The following is a 14,252-nucleotide window of genomic DNA, read 5'->3' as shown; positions in this document are numbered from 1 at the left end:
ATTTCTGTCATCGCGTGCGCTGCAGAATCTATAGAATCTAAGCGAAGCGTTGAGGTGGGTACTACTGTCGCTTCGCGCAAAACATCTGATTTTTCAAACTTAAAATGTCTTTATGTATCATACATTGCACTTGTAAGATAATACATACACACACATATTAAGAAAAAACACTATTTTTAACGTTCATGATATTTTTGATGTCATTTTTGTTATTTAAACTAGTTAAAAAGCAGTTTAAAAAAGTTCTGTCTTGGACGTCCGTGTGTCTGTATGTGCGGATCCTTTTTCTTGTTAACACGATAGCGACCGAAATACTTTACTAATCGAGTCTTTTTTTTTCTCTTACGCTTGAGTATGCTCAGGAATAGAACCCTTTCATTTTTCAGGGTCTGATTCGATGTGGTTTAATTGTTATTAAATAAACAAAAATAATAATTAAAAATATTTATTAAAAAAAAATTATGAGGCGTGCACTTTTGGATTTTCCAAATTATTTGGAAATTTCTTTCAGTTTACGATAGCTCATTTATTGAGCAAATCTATATTATATTATTACGACAAGTAAAATAGGAATGGAGCCATGTTGATAAAACCGCGGGGCACAGATAGTATACTAACAAAAGTAGGTCCTAAATACGCTTAAAATGTACCGAAATCCCTAAATTTAATTAATTCAATCTGTACAATTTATTGTCTGTCACCTGAATTAAATGTAATAAATAAATAAAATTAAATTATACAGCTTACCCACAGATGAGCAAGCACATTAACTTCAAAGGCAGTGCGTATCTCCTTTTCATTGGTCTGCAAGAGCGGCTTGCAGGGCATCAGACCAGCATTGTTCACCAGGATGGTCACTTCGCCGACCTCTGTACGTATTTTCTCTATTAGCTCGTTGATTGCTTCGCGATCAGTGACGTCACAGCTGGAAAGAGATCACTTATGTAGATACTAGTGGTCCGCCCCGGCTTCGCCCGTGGTACATATTTCGCAATAAAAGGTAGCCTATGTCCTTTCTCGGGTATCAAAATATCTCCATACCAAATTTCATGCGAATTGGTTCAGTAGTTTAGGCGTGATTGAGTAACAGACAGACAGACAGAGTTACTTTCGCATTTATAATATTAGTATGGATTGTTTGGGAGTACTGAGATTGTGTGTTATTACACAACAATACAATAGGGTGTTTTGATGCTTTTAGGGCTTTTCACGTAATTATTAAAAGCTGTATCGTTGATCGTTATGGAATTTTGTGCAGGAAGGCAGTATATGTAATTAAAAGTGGTAAATGTTAAAATAGGTAGGTAGATTCAAAAGTAGGTACATACTTCTAAAAGAAGTCTAATTGAATAAAGAAATGTTTGAGTTTGAATTTGTTAATAGTTACTCTGTAAAATTACTTCTTAGGTATTCTGCTAGAGCAGCTAGACTGTACTCGAAGCTTCTATGGTAATATTTGAAAAAGCAATCGTGTATTATGTAATGTTAACATTTATTTCAGCACCAAACTTATTTATTCTTGACAAATCTCTATCGTTACATCTTCATCCTGACAGATTCCTGTCATCCATCTCATCATCAAATCAATGATATTGAACGTCGTTATATTGAAATTTTACCTATTAATTGATTACGAATTGATAACAATTTGAAAAGACTGACCTGGTTAGTCTTTTCCAGTCTTTTCCAATGGCGCATTTTTTAGCGAGTATATAAATCTTTTTTAGTAATAAAAGCATCAATCGTTGCTTATAATTATTAGTCACAATATGTGGGGAAAAAATCATTTATAACCAGAAATTATGGCCATAAAATTAACATGATTCTGCCGTCAGAATATTATAGTACCTACATATATACATACAAGGAAACATGAGCAGTATTAAGCTTTAAAATCATCATCATCAATACATATAATAAAATTCTAGAAAAGTGGTGTCTGTACAATGAAAATATGTAAAAAAAATTAGCACAGGGGTTATTACTAAATCGATCCCAAACCCAAAACTGTCGTTAAATTTTTTTTTTGTCTGTTTGTCTGTATGTTTGAACACGCTAATCTCAGAAACGGCTTATCCGATTTAAATGCGGTTTTCACTATATATTGTGGTAATCTTCATTTAACATTTAGTGTTTATTTCATGTCAATCGGTTTATAAATAAAAAAGTTATGAAAAATTAACATAAGAAAATAACCTAATTACAATTGATTAAAAATTAAAATTATGAATTATAAAAAATGCACTAGAGTTCATACTAACTGTATAATGTTTGTTTTAAAATATAACTACAAGTTATAAAAATGCAGTTGTAAGTGTTCATGTACTACCTATATGAATAGGTATGATATAAATAATAAAAATATCACCGTACTATAAATTATAATCTACCTATAGGTAAACTGTCAAAAAATTGTAGACTGTACCAAACCAATTACACGCGGCAAATCTGATCGATTTTCTTGATGATGCATTATAAACCTGTAAACATGCATCTGCAGTTGATGCACAAAGGGATTCAGGTATATTCATTATTCGCACTACTACAGCAATTATTTAGTAATCTGTGCTTCTATTATAACGATACTGCTCATTAGTGCTACATTTGGTGGGTACATCAAATGATAATTATAGGCATAATCGGACGAGTCATCTCAACATAGACCGAGCTGGACACGCCTTATGATCGAATTATGGCTGTAGCTCGCACCATTTAAAGCGATGGATTAACATGAACAACTTAACAGTACCTACTAACCGATAGCTATGCGCCTTCCCCTTGTTCTCCTTGACAAGTTCCACGGTCTCCTGGTTGCCGGCTGGGTTGATGTCCACGCAGACCACGATACTGCCGAGCTTGCCGAAACGCATCGCCATCTCCCGGCCCATGCCGTGGCCGGCTCCTGTTATCTAGAAGTATTTAGATATTTGATATAAAGATATTTAATTACTATTATGATTTTTAACGGATTTAGAACATGGTTTATTCCTTATATTATTTAAACGAAGTTACAACTCTACAGAGTTTTCAAAATCAGGTTCTACTCGTATATTGTGTGATTTCATTAGCACGGGAATTTATTTTGACCGCGCAGTAAAGCCACTGCCTATTAGAAAAAGGGAGCCACTGCCTATTGGAAGGAGTCGGGGCAAGTCGCTGATACTCTAATAAAAAATCTGACTTGAACTTATTCAAACGGTACGTATAACGTACCTATATATGTTTGGCCTTGACACTCTCACTGGGTAATAAACTTTACAAATGAGGGAATGCATTGCAACTTGACTGAAGCGATGCAAAACATGTTTTTGTGTAAACATTTCGTCAATGTGACTCCACACTTACACCATTTTGTAATAGGTAGTTTGCTGCTAAGCGGTACTTACAACGGAATTTGATTAGGTATCGATGTAAAATGTAAACAATTTAATAACTACAATTTTGTGTGTCTGTATGTAGTTTTCTCAGAAATAACTGAACCTCTTTAATTTCGTTTTCACCAATAAATAGAGCAATATGTAGAGTGAATACAAGCAGAGCATAATATGGTTCTATGATAGTGTACCTAAATATTCGGAAAATTTTGAATACAACTTTTTGTCTACAATAAAATTAGGCATTTGATACAACAAATGTAAAACATTGGAACCCCAAACCAATGAAGCGTTTTAATTCTTAAAAACACTACTTTACTTACAAGCACAATCTCCCCACTAACGCTCTTCGGCTCCGGTGGTACGAAGAAGCGGTAGATGCAGTAGAACCACGTGGCGTACATCTTCACGATCAGCACGAGGATCTCTAGCGCCATCATGACGCCCTGGTACACCTTCATTGTGATGCCTTGTTCGTCCGTCCTAAACAAATAAATTATTGCATTAGATAATTTAATCATTATTTTACACTACTAGAAATATATTTTACAGATCGCGTCATGTAAAAAGAACGGTGACAGTCAAGCTACGTATAGATAGGCGATTTATCTATTTGGTGGTTATGAATAACAATATGCGAAGCCACTATTCGCGAGGCTAGTTCAAAAATAAAACAATAGACACAAAGTTTCGTGCGAATCTGTACCTATGCCAAGCTACTAGTTATTATTCTGTACCCATGCTCAAACACACCCCATCACATTTCTTCCAACGTTATTTTTACGTGACGCATACTGTCTCTCTATCTCAGAGATTTTAACAGTAAAACAATTTTGCATATTGAAGAAAGTATGAATGATTATTCTTATTTAATTAATTATCGCTACATTAGTAATCCGTATTTAAAGCTAATTTTATATACCTAATGAATCACAAATTATGTATTTTTATACGTAGTTTAAAACAAGAAATGATTTATTATCTTATGAATATTGTTTATCCAAATGCATGAATGGATGTTGTAAATGATTCACGCGTTAGTCAAATCAATGGTTAAAATATTCGATTGCTAAACGTTGTTTCCTCAGTGTGTACAAAACAATTACTTGAATTTGAAATCAGCCTTGTATGTAGAGTGCTAATTAGTCTTGGTTATGTAATTTTGAATGGCTTTTCGCATAGAGCACAATGCGTAGTTTTTCTTTTCCTTCGTTGAGTGGAAAGCTTTGCAACTTATGGAACATTTTGTGGAGTAGCTATGGTTACAAATATTTATTTGTCATGCGATATGTATATGAATTTGAATGAAACGTATTAAATAAAAGGCGTTTCCTTTCCTAGACACATAGAAAAATAACTATAATACTTGCAATAAATAGATTATCATGTCCCATTTGAATTCGGGACAAGGTTTTAGCAACGCGTAATGAGTATGCAAAAGTAATGTATGAGGAAACAGGGACCCCTCCGGATGCTGCTTTAAATTACATACATCGTTTCAACTATTATCTGTATAATAATACTAGCTGGAACCTGTGCTTGCTTGCATAGTACTGTGGTAAAAAGTATGTGCTAATTCTGACTATGTATAATAATTTATGTCTGCACCAAATTTTATATAGATCCGATCAGCAGCTGATGTTGCGTGTGAGATAAATAAACATTTACACCCATACATTCTTAATTTCGCGTTTATAATGTTATTAATTATAGTATTTGTAGGTCATGCGTCTTCTATTGATATTCAGTGTATTACGACCTATATTGAGACACAAAATTGATCACATATTTGCTGCAATTTCTAGACGTCCGCGTCGTAATTTCAACTTAACAATATCACTCTCACAATAGTATGAAGCATATAATGTGATGAGGAATGCATTGTGTGTTGAATCCATTATCTAGTATAATATGTAACGTATCTCCTGCGTCTGTCTATAGCTACATATAATGGTCGTGGTTAAAGTTCAGTCAGAATTTGGAACAAACAAAAGAACCGTTTTTCCATACAAACGTTGTCCCCTGTTTCCTCCCTGGATTGTGCCACTAGAGCAATATTTTTTTTATTAATAATCTATGGTAACTTTAGCCACGTTTTCCTTTTTGTCATATCTTAATTATTATAAAAGATATGAACCTTCCAAAACGTGAGAAATAGCACAGATTTTCCGTTATGTTCCGTCTTCCATAAAACTAATTTTTGGACATTATATAAAAAAAGCAAAACGTAGGAACAAAGCCTATACTTTTCTCTACTTAATTAAGAAAAAAGTAATTAAATCGGTCCAGTATTGGAGGAGGAAACAGGGGACTACGGAACGTCGAATTTGCGTAATTTTCCTAGGTATTTTCGGCCCGAGCTGCACTTGTCCCTGTCGCGTTCTACGGGGGAGGCTTGAGCCTTGAGGCATAGCGCGACAGCAATAGATAATAGAAAAGCCTAATTTTGAATAATTCTCTCACTAGTTTTGTTGGCTCTTAAAATATACCTACGCATAGAAATTAAAATACACCACTATAAGTTGGTTATAACACTAAATTATAATTATAATCGAATAGGATTTTTTTATTAATAAACACAAATAATAAAATACCATTAAACAAGACTTCCTGTATACTTACTTACATACTTAAACTGTAAAATAATCAATATGGTGATGATACTTTTTTTCCTATTCCGTAGGTATCACTTTAAGGATATTTATTTCAGAATAATGGAATGGAATAATGTAAAATCTATAAAATATAAAACTTACGTAGGTATAATAAATAGAGATATACTTATGTATTATTTAATTGTATTAGAAAATACTAACTCTAGGTCTTACTCTAAGTATATAGGGGAAACTATGTGACCTTGCGTGTTGCGTGCTACAATTATCTTGTTATCCGACTAAATGATAGATAAATCTTTTCTATCAATTATATACACACGGCTAAATTACTAACAGCATTATAACCGCTATCTTTCAGATAATGAATAGATATCTACGCTGTTTGTTTTTGTACGAAGTAATGCATTTGGTTAGGTTATAAATATCGTAAAAAGTGGTTATGTTATACAGGGTGTCCCACCACTGGTTTAATAAGCGCGAAGGGACTTGTAGTTTCACATACGCTGAGTACGTAAAAAATACTTATAAAATTCCAGAAGCATTTTTTTTTTCAAATGAATGAATTCTTAAAACTCTATGTGTAGACACCTAACAAGCAACCCGCCCAAATTTTCCATCCGCACGTGAGCTATCTTTTAAGTTTTAAGATTATGTTTTCATTGACAAAATGCTCACATTTATAGCGAAGCGGTATATTATGCCGGCTGCGCGAAGTTAGAGAAGAAAACATGGATATTAAGGTGATGAATTAATTTTTCTAACATTTACGGCCCTTTTTAAACCTTCGTAATTTTTATATTATTAAAGTTGTCGTGATGAAAATTCTTGACAAGAAAGTTCAATAGTAACACAATACGTCTACCGTTTTAGAAACATGATTCCATGATATTTTCTCGATAGAAAAAAAATACAAAGTTCTCATTGTTATTTTTTTTTAATCTCTGGCATCTTCAAAATAACAAACGTAAAGTTACGACTTTTTGGATATTAACTATAAAATATACAACCTATACGTCTACCGTGTTAGAATTTTGAAATATGCGATGGTTTTGAAATAAACAAGAAATACTTGAAATTAGCGCCTGACCAGCCAATATAGCGAGAGCCGCCCTGTACCTTCCTACCCCGATCGCTGCACGAGTCATTCCCGCTACGGCCGTCACACGGGGAACTTGTGTCGCTTGCGCAATTGTAAAAAAGGGTGACAACACGATAAGACAAAATGAGACAAATGGGGACAATAAAGAAAATAAGAAGAAGAAACATAAAGGTTGGAGGAAAAAGAATGCTTACAATTGGAACAAATTAATGAAGTAAGTTGGTTTTATTTTAAATTTGATGATAATTGTATTATAGACGATGTTTGATATGTACCCCTGTTTTAAGTACATAACGAATGTGTAAGATTTTTTCATTTATAGCATAAATAATCTTTTCAGAAATCCGGAATCCAGAAGGAAAATAAACCCACTGATTGTTCACAATGTGAACCCACTCCTTCGTAAGTACCTTTATTCAGTCAAAAATGTATGTTATCAACGCTCTACTGGTTTTATCGCATGATTCCATTTTTAGCAAAAAGCAACAAAGTGCAAAGAAATAAAAAATCATGGTGAACTTAGTGGAAGTATGGTGGACGTAATATGGAATTATGGAACAGGAGCTCGTTGGAGTAGTATTATATTTTAAAAAAATACGAAAAAATTTCAAGAATTTCTTAGTAGGTGGTAGATAAGTATGTTGTATAAAGAATTTGATGTTGATATTTATTTCATTTATACTTACTACACCTGTGCGGGAAATTGCTTAGTACTAAAACCGGTTTATATTCATATTTACATAGTAATGTGAGTTTTCATTTCGAAAAATTTTGTGTAAGTATATTAAATTGAGTTCCTGGGTGATCTGGAAACACAATTGAGCCCGGAAGGTGGCGCTGCAGTCACTCCTCCTAATGACATGAACCGATTTGGATGAATATTTGTGTGCACATTTCATTTTTGTGGGATGATTGGTTGATTCGTTTTCACATTAGCTAATATTATGTATTTTTGTTGTTAGAAAGTAAACTTAATTTAATGTTTATAATACATTATTATTGGTATAAATAAGCCAGTGTTCGTCTCACATTGCTGTACCTGCCTACCTATCCTACCAGGGCCTAACTTTGTTCTGGCTATTTTATTTTGATTATTTGTAATGAATAATTACAATTATAATAGAGTGCAAAAAATAAATACATGCGTCAATATATTTTGTGTTTTTATTTAAAAAAATATCATTCCGACCGCGGCTTTGCCCGCGTGGAATTAGGTTATATCGTGAATCCTGTTTTATCCCACAGAAGTGTTCAGTTCGGATAAAAAGTATCCTATGTGTAAATCCAGGCAATTAGCTATATTTTATCAAAATTGGTAATGTAGTCTTGACGTGATTATTGATTAAGTAACAACTAACAAAAAATATACAAATTAAGGGGCTTAGAAGAGCTAAACGAGGCAAAACTCGAGTTTTATAATGCTTTAAAGTATATGATTAACTGTAGTAAAAAATCTCAGACAAATATATGATATTCTTCAGGATATATACTAGTTAGATATCGTGCTGAAAACACAATACAACTTATTTTACTCGATAGAAAAAAATCACAAAGGTACCTCTAAAAAAATCTTTTGATACTTAAAAACCATACTAAACTACATGCAATCATTCTGTTTTTACGGCAAATAATTCTACAAGCAACATACTAAAAAAACTTCGTTTTATTTTTTTAGTCCAATCAATAGATTTCGTGTAAATCGCAAATTCTTATTCCCAAACCAAAAACGTACGCATGTGTGCGTGAACCGCCTGTGTACCGACACTACCGGCCGAGGCCTGTTAACCACTAACCGTCGTCGATTGTGTTAATGTGTGCGCGAGTCACTCAATTTCAGCTAGCTCTTGTAATCCCCTTAACATCCAAAGTTTCGCATCAGTTTTACTGTATTAGCGATATCTTCCACTCTTGACTTTGACTGAGAAGAATTAGGGTTTATAACTTCTTTCAGAAATAGTACCTTTCATTTCTGGGCATGATGTAATATCTACGTCAGCATCAAATTCTATCTAAATCAATTCAGTAGTCCGCGTAATTAGGTACCATTTCATTTTTTCAGAGTAACAATATTTTTTGTTATTTTAAAGATTATTTATAACCTGTATTATTTTGTAATAAAGTAAACATTACGAAATAATAATAATTAATAATTATTAATAATGTCTAAGTAGTTGTTAAAAAGAAGATAATTTTGTGTTTATAAGCAAGAAAATAAAACCAATAAATCAACAATTAAATATATGTATAACAATATTATAACTGTATGACGACTCCATACATGTTTGTCCCGAGTCGGCCAGCGGCAGCGCGGCGAGTATGCAAGAATGTCTTCGCGCACACCCGCGTTCGCGATAGCGAGCTATTAGACTCCGCCCGCCAAGCAGTGGATTTTTTTTTGTGTATCGTCTTAAGGAAAATTTTAGCAAAAAAAATTTGTGGTAATTTTTTTGTTTAAGTATTTTTTACGTGATCTGTGTATGTAAAACTACAAGCCCCTTCGCGCTTAGTATACCGATAGTGGGACACCCCGTATATGTATAGGTACAGTGCAACCTCGATATATAACAAATCTGAAGGGAACAAATAAATATTCGTTATATCAAGTAATTCGTTGAACTGAGGTTCGTTATATTGAGGTACGTTATATTAAGGTTGCACTTATCAATATTATCATTACACTTGATAAGACAATTAATCGTGTTATTGAAATGATACGTCCTAAAGTAACTGCAATTTTGAAATGTTTTCTGCAATTTTGAAATGTTTTGGGTTCTTAATCATCACTACATAGTATAAAACAAAGTCGCTTTCTCTGTCCCTATGTCCCTTTGTACGCTTAAATCTTTGAAACTACGCAACGGATTTTGATGCGGTTTTTTTTAATAGATAGAGTGATTCAAGAGGAAGGTTTATATGTATAATAACATCCATTAAATAGTGGAGAAGTACTGTTATTTTTGAGGTTTCTAATGTGATGTCGTAAATAATTACATTTTTTTCCGCTTACATTGCAAACGCAGGCTGAACCCTACGAGTTTTATCAAAATAATGTACTAAGTATTGTACACATTGAAAAGGTCTACAGAAAAGTCCGCGATGGTATATGTCTATCTCTTATGGATAACCCACAATAACTTTTTTTGTCATTTGCTTTTTACGACAAAATATAATGGCTAATTTTCGGAGCGATTTTAACCAATACAGCATTAATCCTTAACCAATTAAATACCTTGAATACATTGTTAATTTAATATAGATCTATATGGCCCTTTACACCGTATGATTTAAGTGAATATTTTCGAAGATATTACAGATTTAAAAATTGCGGGACGTAGCGTTTGCGGCGGTAAGGGCCGGCCGCCATTGCACCCGTGCGAAGCCGGGGCGGGTCGCTAGTTTGTTTCATAAAATAAGTCTTACTTATTTTTAGCAGTTGTTACTGGGCACATTATTTTAAAAAATAAATATTTATAATTCGAAATATAATTAATATCAATAGATTATAATATAAATAGGCCGGGAGATACTGACACAAAATTTAAAACAAACATAAGTGGATAGAATCCATACTAATATTATAAATGCGAAAGTAACTCTGTCTGTCTGTCTGTTACTCAATCACGCCTTAACTACTGAACCAATTTGCATGAAATTTGGTTTATAGATATTTTGGTACCTGAGAAAGGACATTATAGGCTACTTTTTACCCCGGAAAATAGGATACGTTTTATCCCGGAAATCCCACGGGAATGGGAACTAAGCGGGTTTTTCTTTGACTGCGCGGGTGAAGCTGCGGGTGGAAAGCTAGTAAGAAATAAATATCATGCGTAAAAATTGCAAAACGACTATTAATAATTTTATTGATATAGAACTAGAACGTTTATAAATATTGAAGTGGTATTTCGACTTCATCGTCACACCTTCGATAGCTCAGTTGGTAGAGCGGTGGACTGTAGCTGGCTATAACTGATATCCATAGGTCGCTGGTTCAAATCCGGCTCGAAGGAAATTTTTGGCAATTTCTATTTTTCTGTTTTCTTTTAATTTCCATGCATGCTATGATTTTCATTCATAATTTTCAATAAATTTTCGAGTAATGTGAAATATTTTTGTATAAAATATTTTAAATGTAATAATTTTTTAAAGTGAAACTTTTACTACATCGTCTCAAACTTTTTGGTCTGTGTAGCGCATGTCGCGTACGTATCGCGGCTGCCGAGTAGGTATACCTACTCGGCAGCCGACCGTCACGCGACATGCACATGCGCTACACAAAGCAGTGTTCGGAACCGTTCGAACAGTTTCACTTTTACCGTGGTTTCATAAAACCACACAACATTTTTTTGATAGAGGTGGTACACATACGCTGAAAACTCCTTACGTGTTTTTTACTAAAATATTTAAAATTAACTTAACTAAGTATAAATCAGCATCAAAATAAATCATTGCTCTCTTTTATTCTTCAGACAGTGAGGGTAAAATCTAATTGCAATACTTGATAAATATTTAAAATTTATCTTGCTTTAATTTGACAATTGAATGCATTCAATTATTTTGGGCTTTTTATTAATTTGGATGAAACAACACACGCATATTCTACCAATATGTATACGAATACTATGTGTGACCGACTTTGTTCAACTATACAGTTGAACACAGTCGGTCACAACTCACAACTCACAACTCACAGTACAGGAAGACCTATGTTTAATGCCATGCGCATTACCTGTTTTATATTTTTTATAAAAAAATCCCTTTTTGCTTTCAAAAAATCAGATCAAATCAAACGTTACTATCATCTAAATTCTAAACCATATCTAATAATAACACACACACGATTATAATCAGCTTATCAACGAACGGACAGTTGTGTACATATTTAATTATAACATGAAATTAATATTTGCAATCTTTAATCATGACCTGATTCCAATGCACAATAATATTATCATTTATAACCAGCTCTTCGCCCCCTTCTGACGTGTGCACGATTCACGTTCCGGCCCATTAAACTATTGTACTACTATCAAATACAATTTGTATACTTATCAAGGATCGATGAGAGTCAAATAATTTCATGAGTTTATCTTATCAATGTGTTTTTACTTTTCAGGTTCTTTATTTACTAGCTTTTCGCCCGCAGCTTCGCCCGCGTAATCAAAGGAAGCCGGATAGTTCCCGTTCCCATAGGATTTTCGGGATAAAAACTATCCTATATGTTAATCCAAGTTACCTTATATGTGTGTGCCAAATTTATTGAAAATCGTTTCAGTAATTTTTGCGTGAAGGAGTCAGAAACAAACATACAAAATTCGTATTTATACAGGGTGTCCCACTGTTGGTATGCTAAGCTCAAAGGAGGTTATAGTTTTGCATTCGCTGAGTACGTAAAAAATACTTATAAAATTCCAGACGCATTTTTTTTTCAAATAGATGAATTCTTAAAACTCTATGTAAACACCCATAACAAGCAACCCGCCCAACTTTGCCACCAGCACGTGAGCTATCTTTTAAGATTATGTTTTCATAGACAAAATGGTCACATTAGAGAAGCGGTATATGCCGGCTGCGCGAAGCTAGAGAAGAAAACATGGATTTTCAGGAAAAATTTAGCAAAACAGTTTCGACGTAATTTTTTTGTTTAAGTATTTTTTACGTGATCAATGTATGCAAAACTACAAGTCCCTTCGCGCTTAGTATACTAATAGTGGGACACCCTGTATAGGTAATATAGACCATAGTTTTGAAAATTGTAATAGTTTCCAAGTTCCAAACCAATAATGACATGCACTAAAACTAAATTTATAAACGGGTTTCCAGCAAAATCAGGAAGTTATATTTGGTGCGAGTCCAGTTCAAGCTGTGACGTCATTGGTTAGACAACCCGCAAACTTGTATTTGTTATTTAACTACCGACTTATCTTCGCGAATTTTAATTCGATTTTATAGGGATTAAAAATATATTGTATTTAATTAATTACCTGATTAGATAAAATATTTGCAAAGTACCTATTGTAGTAGGCAAAGGTAAGGTTGGTGTTTTTCACTCAAAGTTATTCAGATAAGTGATTACGAACGAACGAATGGTTAATAATATTATGTGGAATTTGGAAAGATGAAGATGAATTGGATGAATGTTTTGAGTAGGTTTTGAGTAAACTTTATTGTCTTTCGACATTAGGATAGTGGCAGCTATTTTTTTATGAAGAAAATAAGTAGGTAGTTCTGTAAAATGAACTTACATCATGTTGTATTAAATAATAAATTATCTTAATTGATTTTTATTATTGCATCCTTATCTTTACTAATCGTTACTTGAGAAACTACTAATGTTTGTTTGTCTTTCTTCACGTCCGTCGTAACGAAATTTTATGATTTTTGAAGCTAAAGAGTGAATTGGCGACCTACTTTTTATTTGAAACTTAGGTTACCAGTCTCTATAATAATTATGATTTCTGCTATAAAAGAGAACTCTAACAGAACAAGGGCTTTACATAACGCCAGCCTTATGGAACACCTCTAGCTTCCTGTGAAAACAAGTTTTTACTATAGTTACGTGGTATTAGCAGTAGAAAATGTTTTAGTACAAAATGTTCTTGAACTAAATCGATCACGCACTGCAACGTCTATTGACTCACATCCTTTGAAATTCATCCAACAAATATATACTAAAATTGTTGTTATTACGATATGATTAAAAAAACTTGAGAGAGTTCGTTCAATGATTAGTTGAAGATTGTTAATTTCAGATAGCTGTTGTTAACTCGTTAGTGAAATAGTGAATTAAAATGCTATTATAGTTAATTGGAGCTGTAGATATGTATTTATTTAAATATAATACCTGTATGATAGTTGATACATTGTTCAGTGTTTACGCAAAGATAACTCTGGATGTTGTCTGCTTCTTTTTTAAAACAGAATCGATTAACGTAATTATTATTGTATTGTTTCTATTAGCATAACTACAACACTATAATACAAACTGTACATACAAACACATCCACACGTTTTTTATTTCTCATGAGTAGGGACTTGTAAGGAATTAACATAATCAATAATCTTAATCTATCTATATATGTATAAAAAAAAAACGTTTTCCTTGGTCACCGCATCACGCGTGAACGGATGGACCGATTTCGATAATTCTTTTTTATTATATTCCTT

The 14,252-nt window shown here is 33.2% G+C and overlaps 1 protein-coding gene, 1 long non-coding RNA gene and 1 other non-coding gene across 3 annotated transcripts in view; 2 read left to right on the top strand and 1 right to left on the bottom strand.

Annotated features, from left to right (window-relative positions):
• Nucleotides 1–14,252, bottom strand: part of LOC149488077 (17-beta-hydroxysteroid dehydrogenase 13-like) — a 32,631-nt gene that overhangs the window by 4,474 nt on the left and 13,905 nt on the right. Inside the window, exons 3-5 of the mRNA XM_089696951.1 lie at nucleotides 3,698–3,857; nucleotides 2,758–2,909; nucleotides 748–925 (exon numbers count right to left, since the gene is read on the bottom strand). Coding sequence (XP_089553077.1) covers nucleotides 748–925; nucleotides 2,758–2,909; nucleotides 3,698–3,857 — 490 coding nt within the window. The remainder of the gene's footprint in view (nucleotides 1–747; nucleotides 926–2,757; nucleotides 2,910–3,697; nucleotides 3,858–14,252) is intronic.
• LOC149488079 (uncharacterized) lies at nucleotides 6,713–8,358 on the top strand. The gene is made up of 3 exons (XR_016315709.1): nucleotides 6,713–7,302; nucleotides 7,429–7,490; nucleotides 7,565–8,358. It is a non-coding gene; the product is annotated as an uncharacterized LOC149488079 (long non-coding RNA).
• Nucleotides 11,008–11,095, top strand: TRNAY-GUA (transfer RNA tyrosine (anticodon GUA)). The gene is given in 2 exon segments: nucleotides 11,008–11,044; nucleotides 11,060–11,095. It is a non-coding gene; the product is annotated as a tRNA-Tyr (tRNA).

This window comes from Colias philodice, chromosome 6 (genome assembly GCF_061535455.1).
Source record: "Colias philodice isolate Cphi_HAF_F1 chromosome 6, ilColPhil1 Martin Lab GWU primary, whole genome shotgun sequence".
In the NCBI taxonomy this organism is placed as follows: Eukaryota; Metazoa; Arthropoda; class Insecta; order Lepidoptera; family Pieridae; genus Colias; species Colias philodice.
Note: the sequence above shows the minus strand (reverse complement) of the source record. Positions and strands in the feature narration are given on the sequence as shown.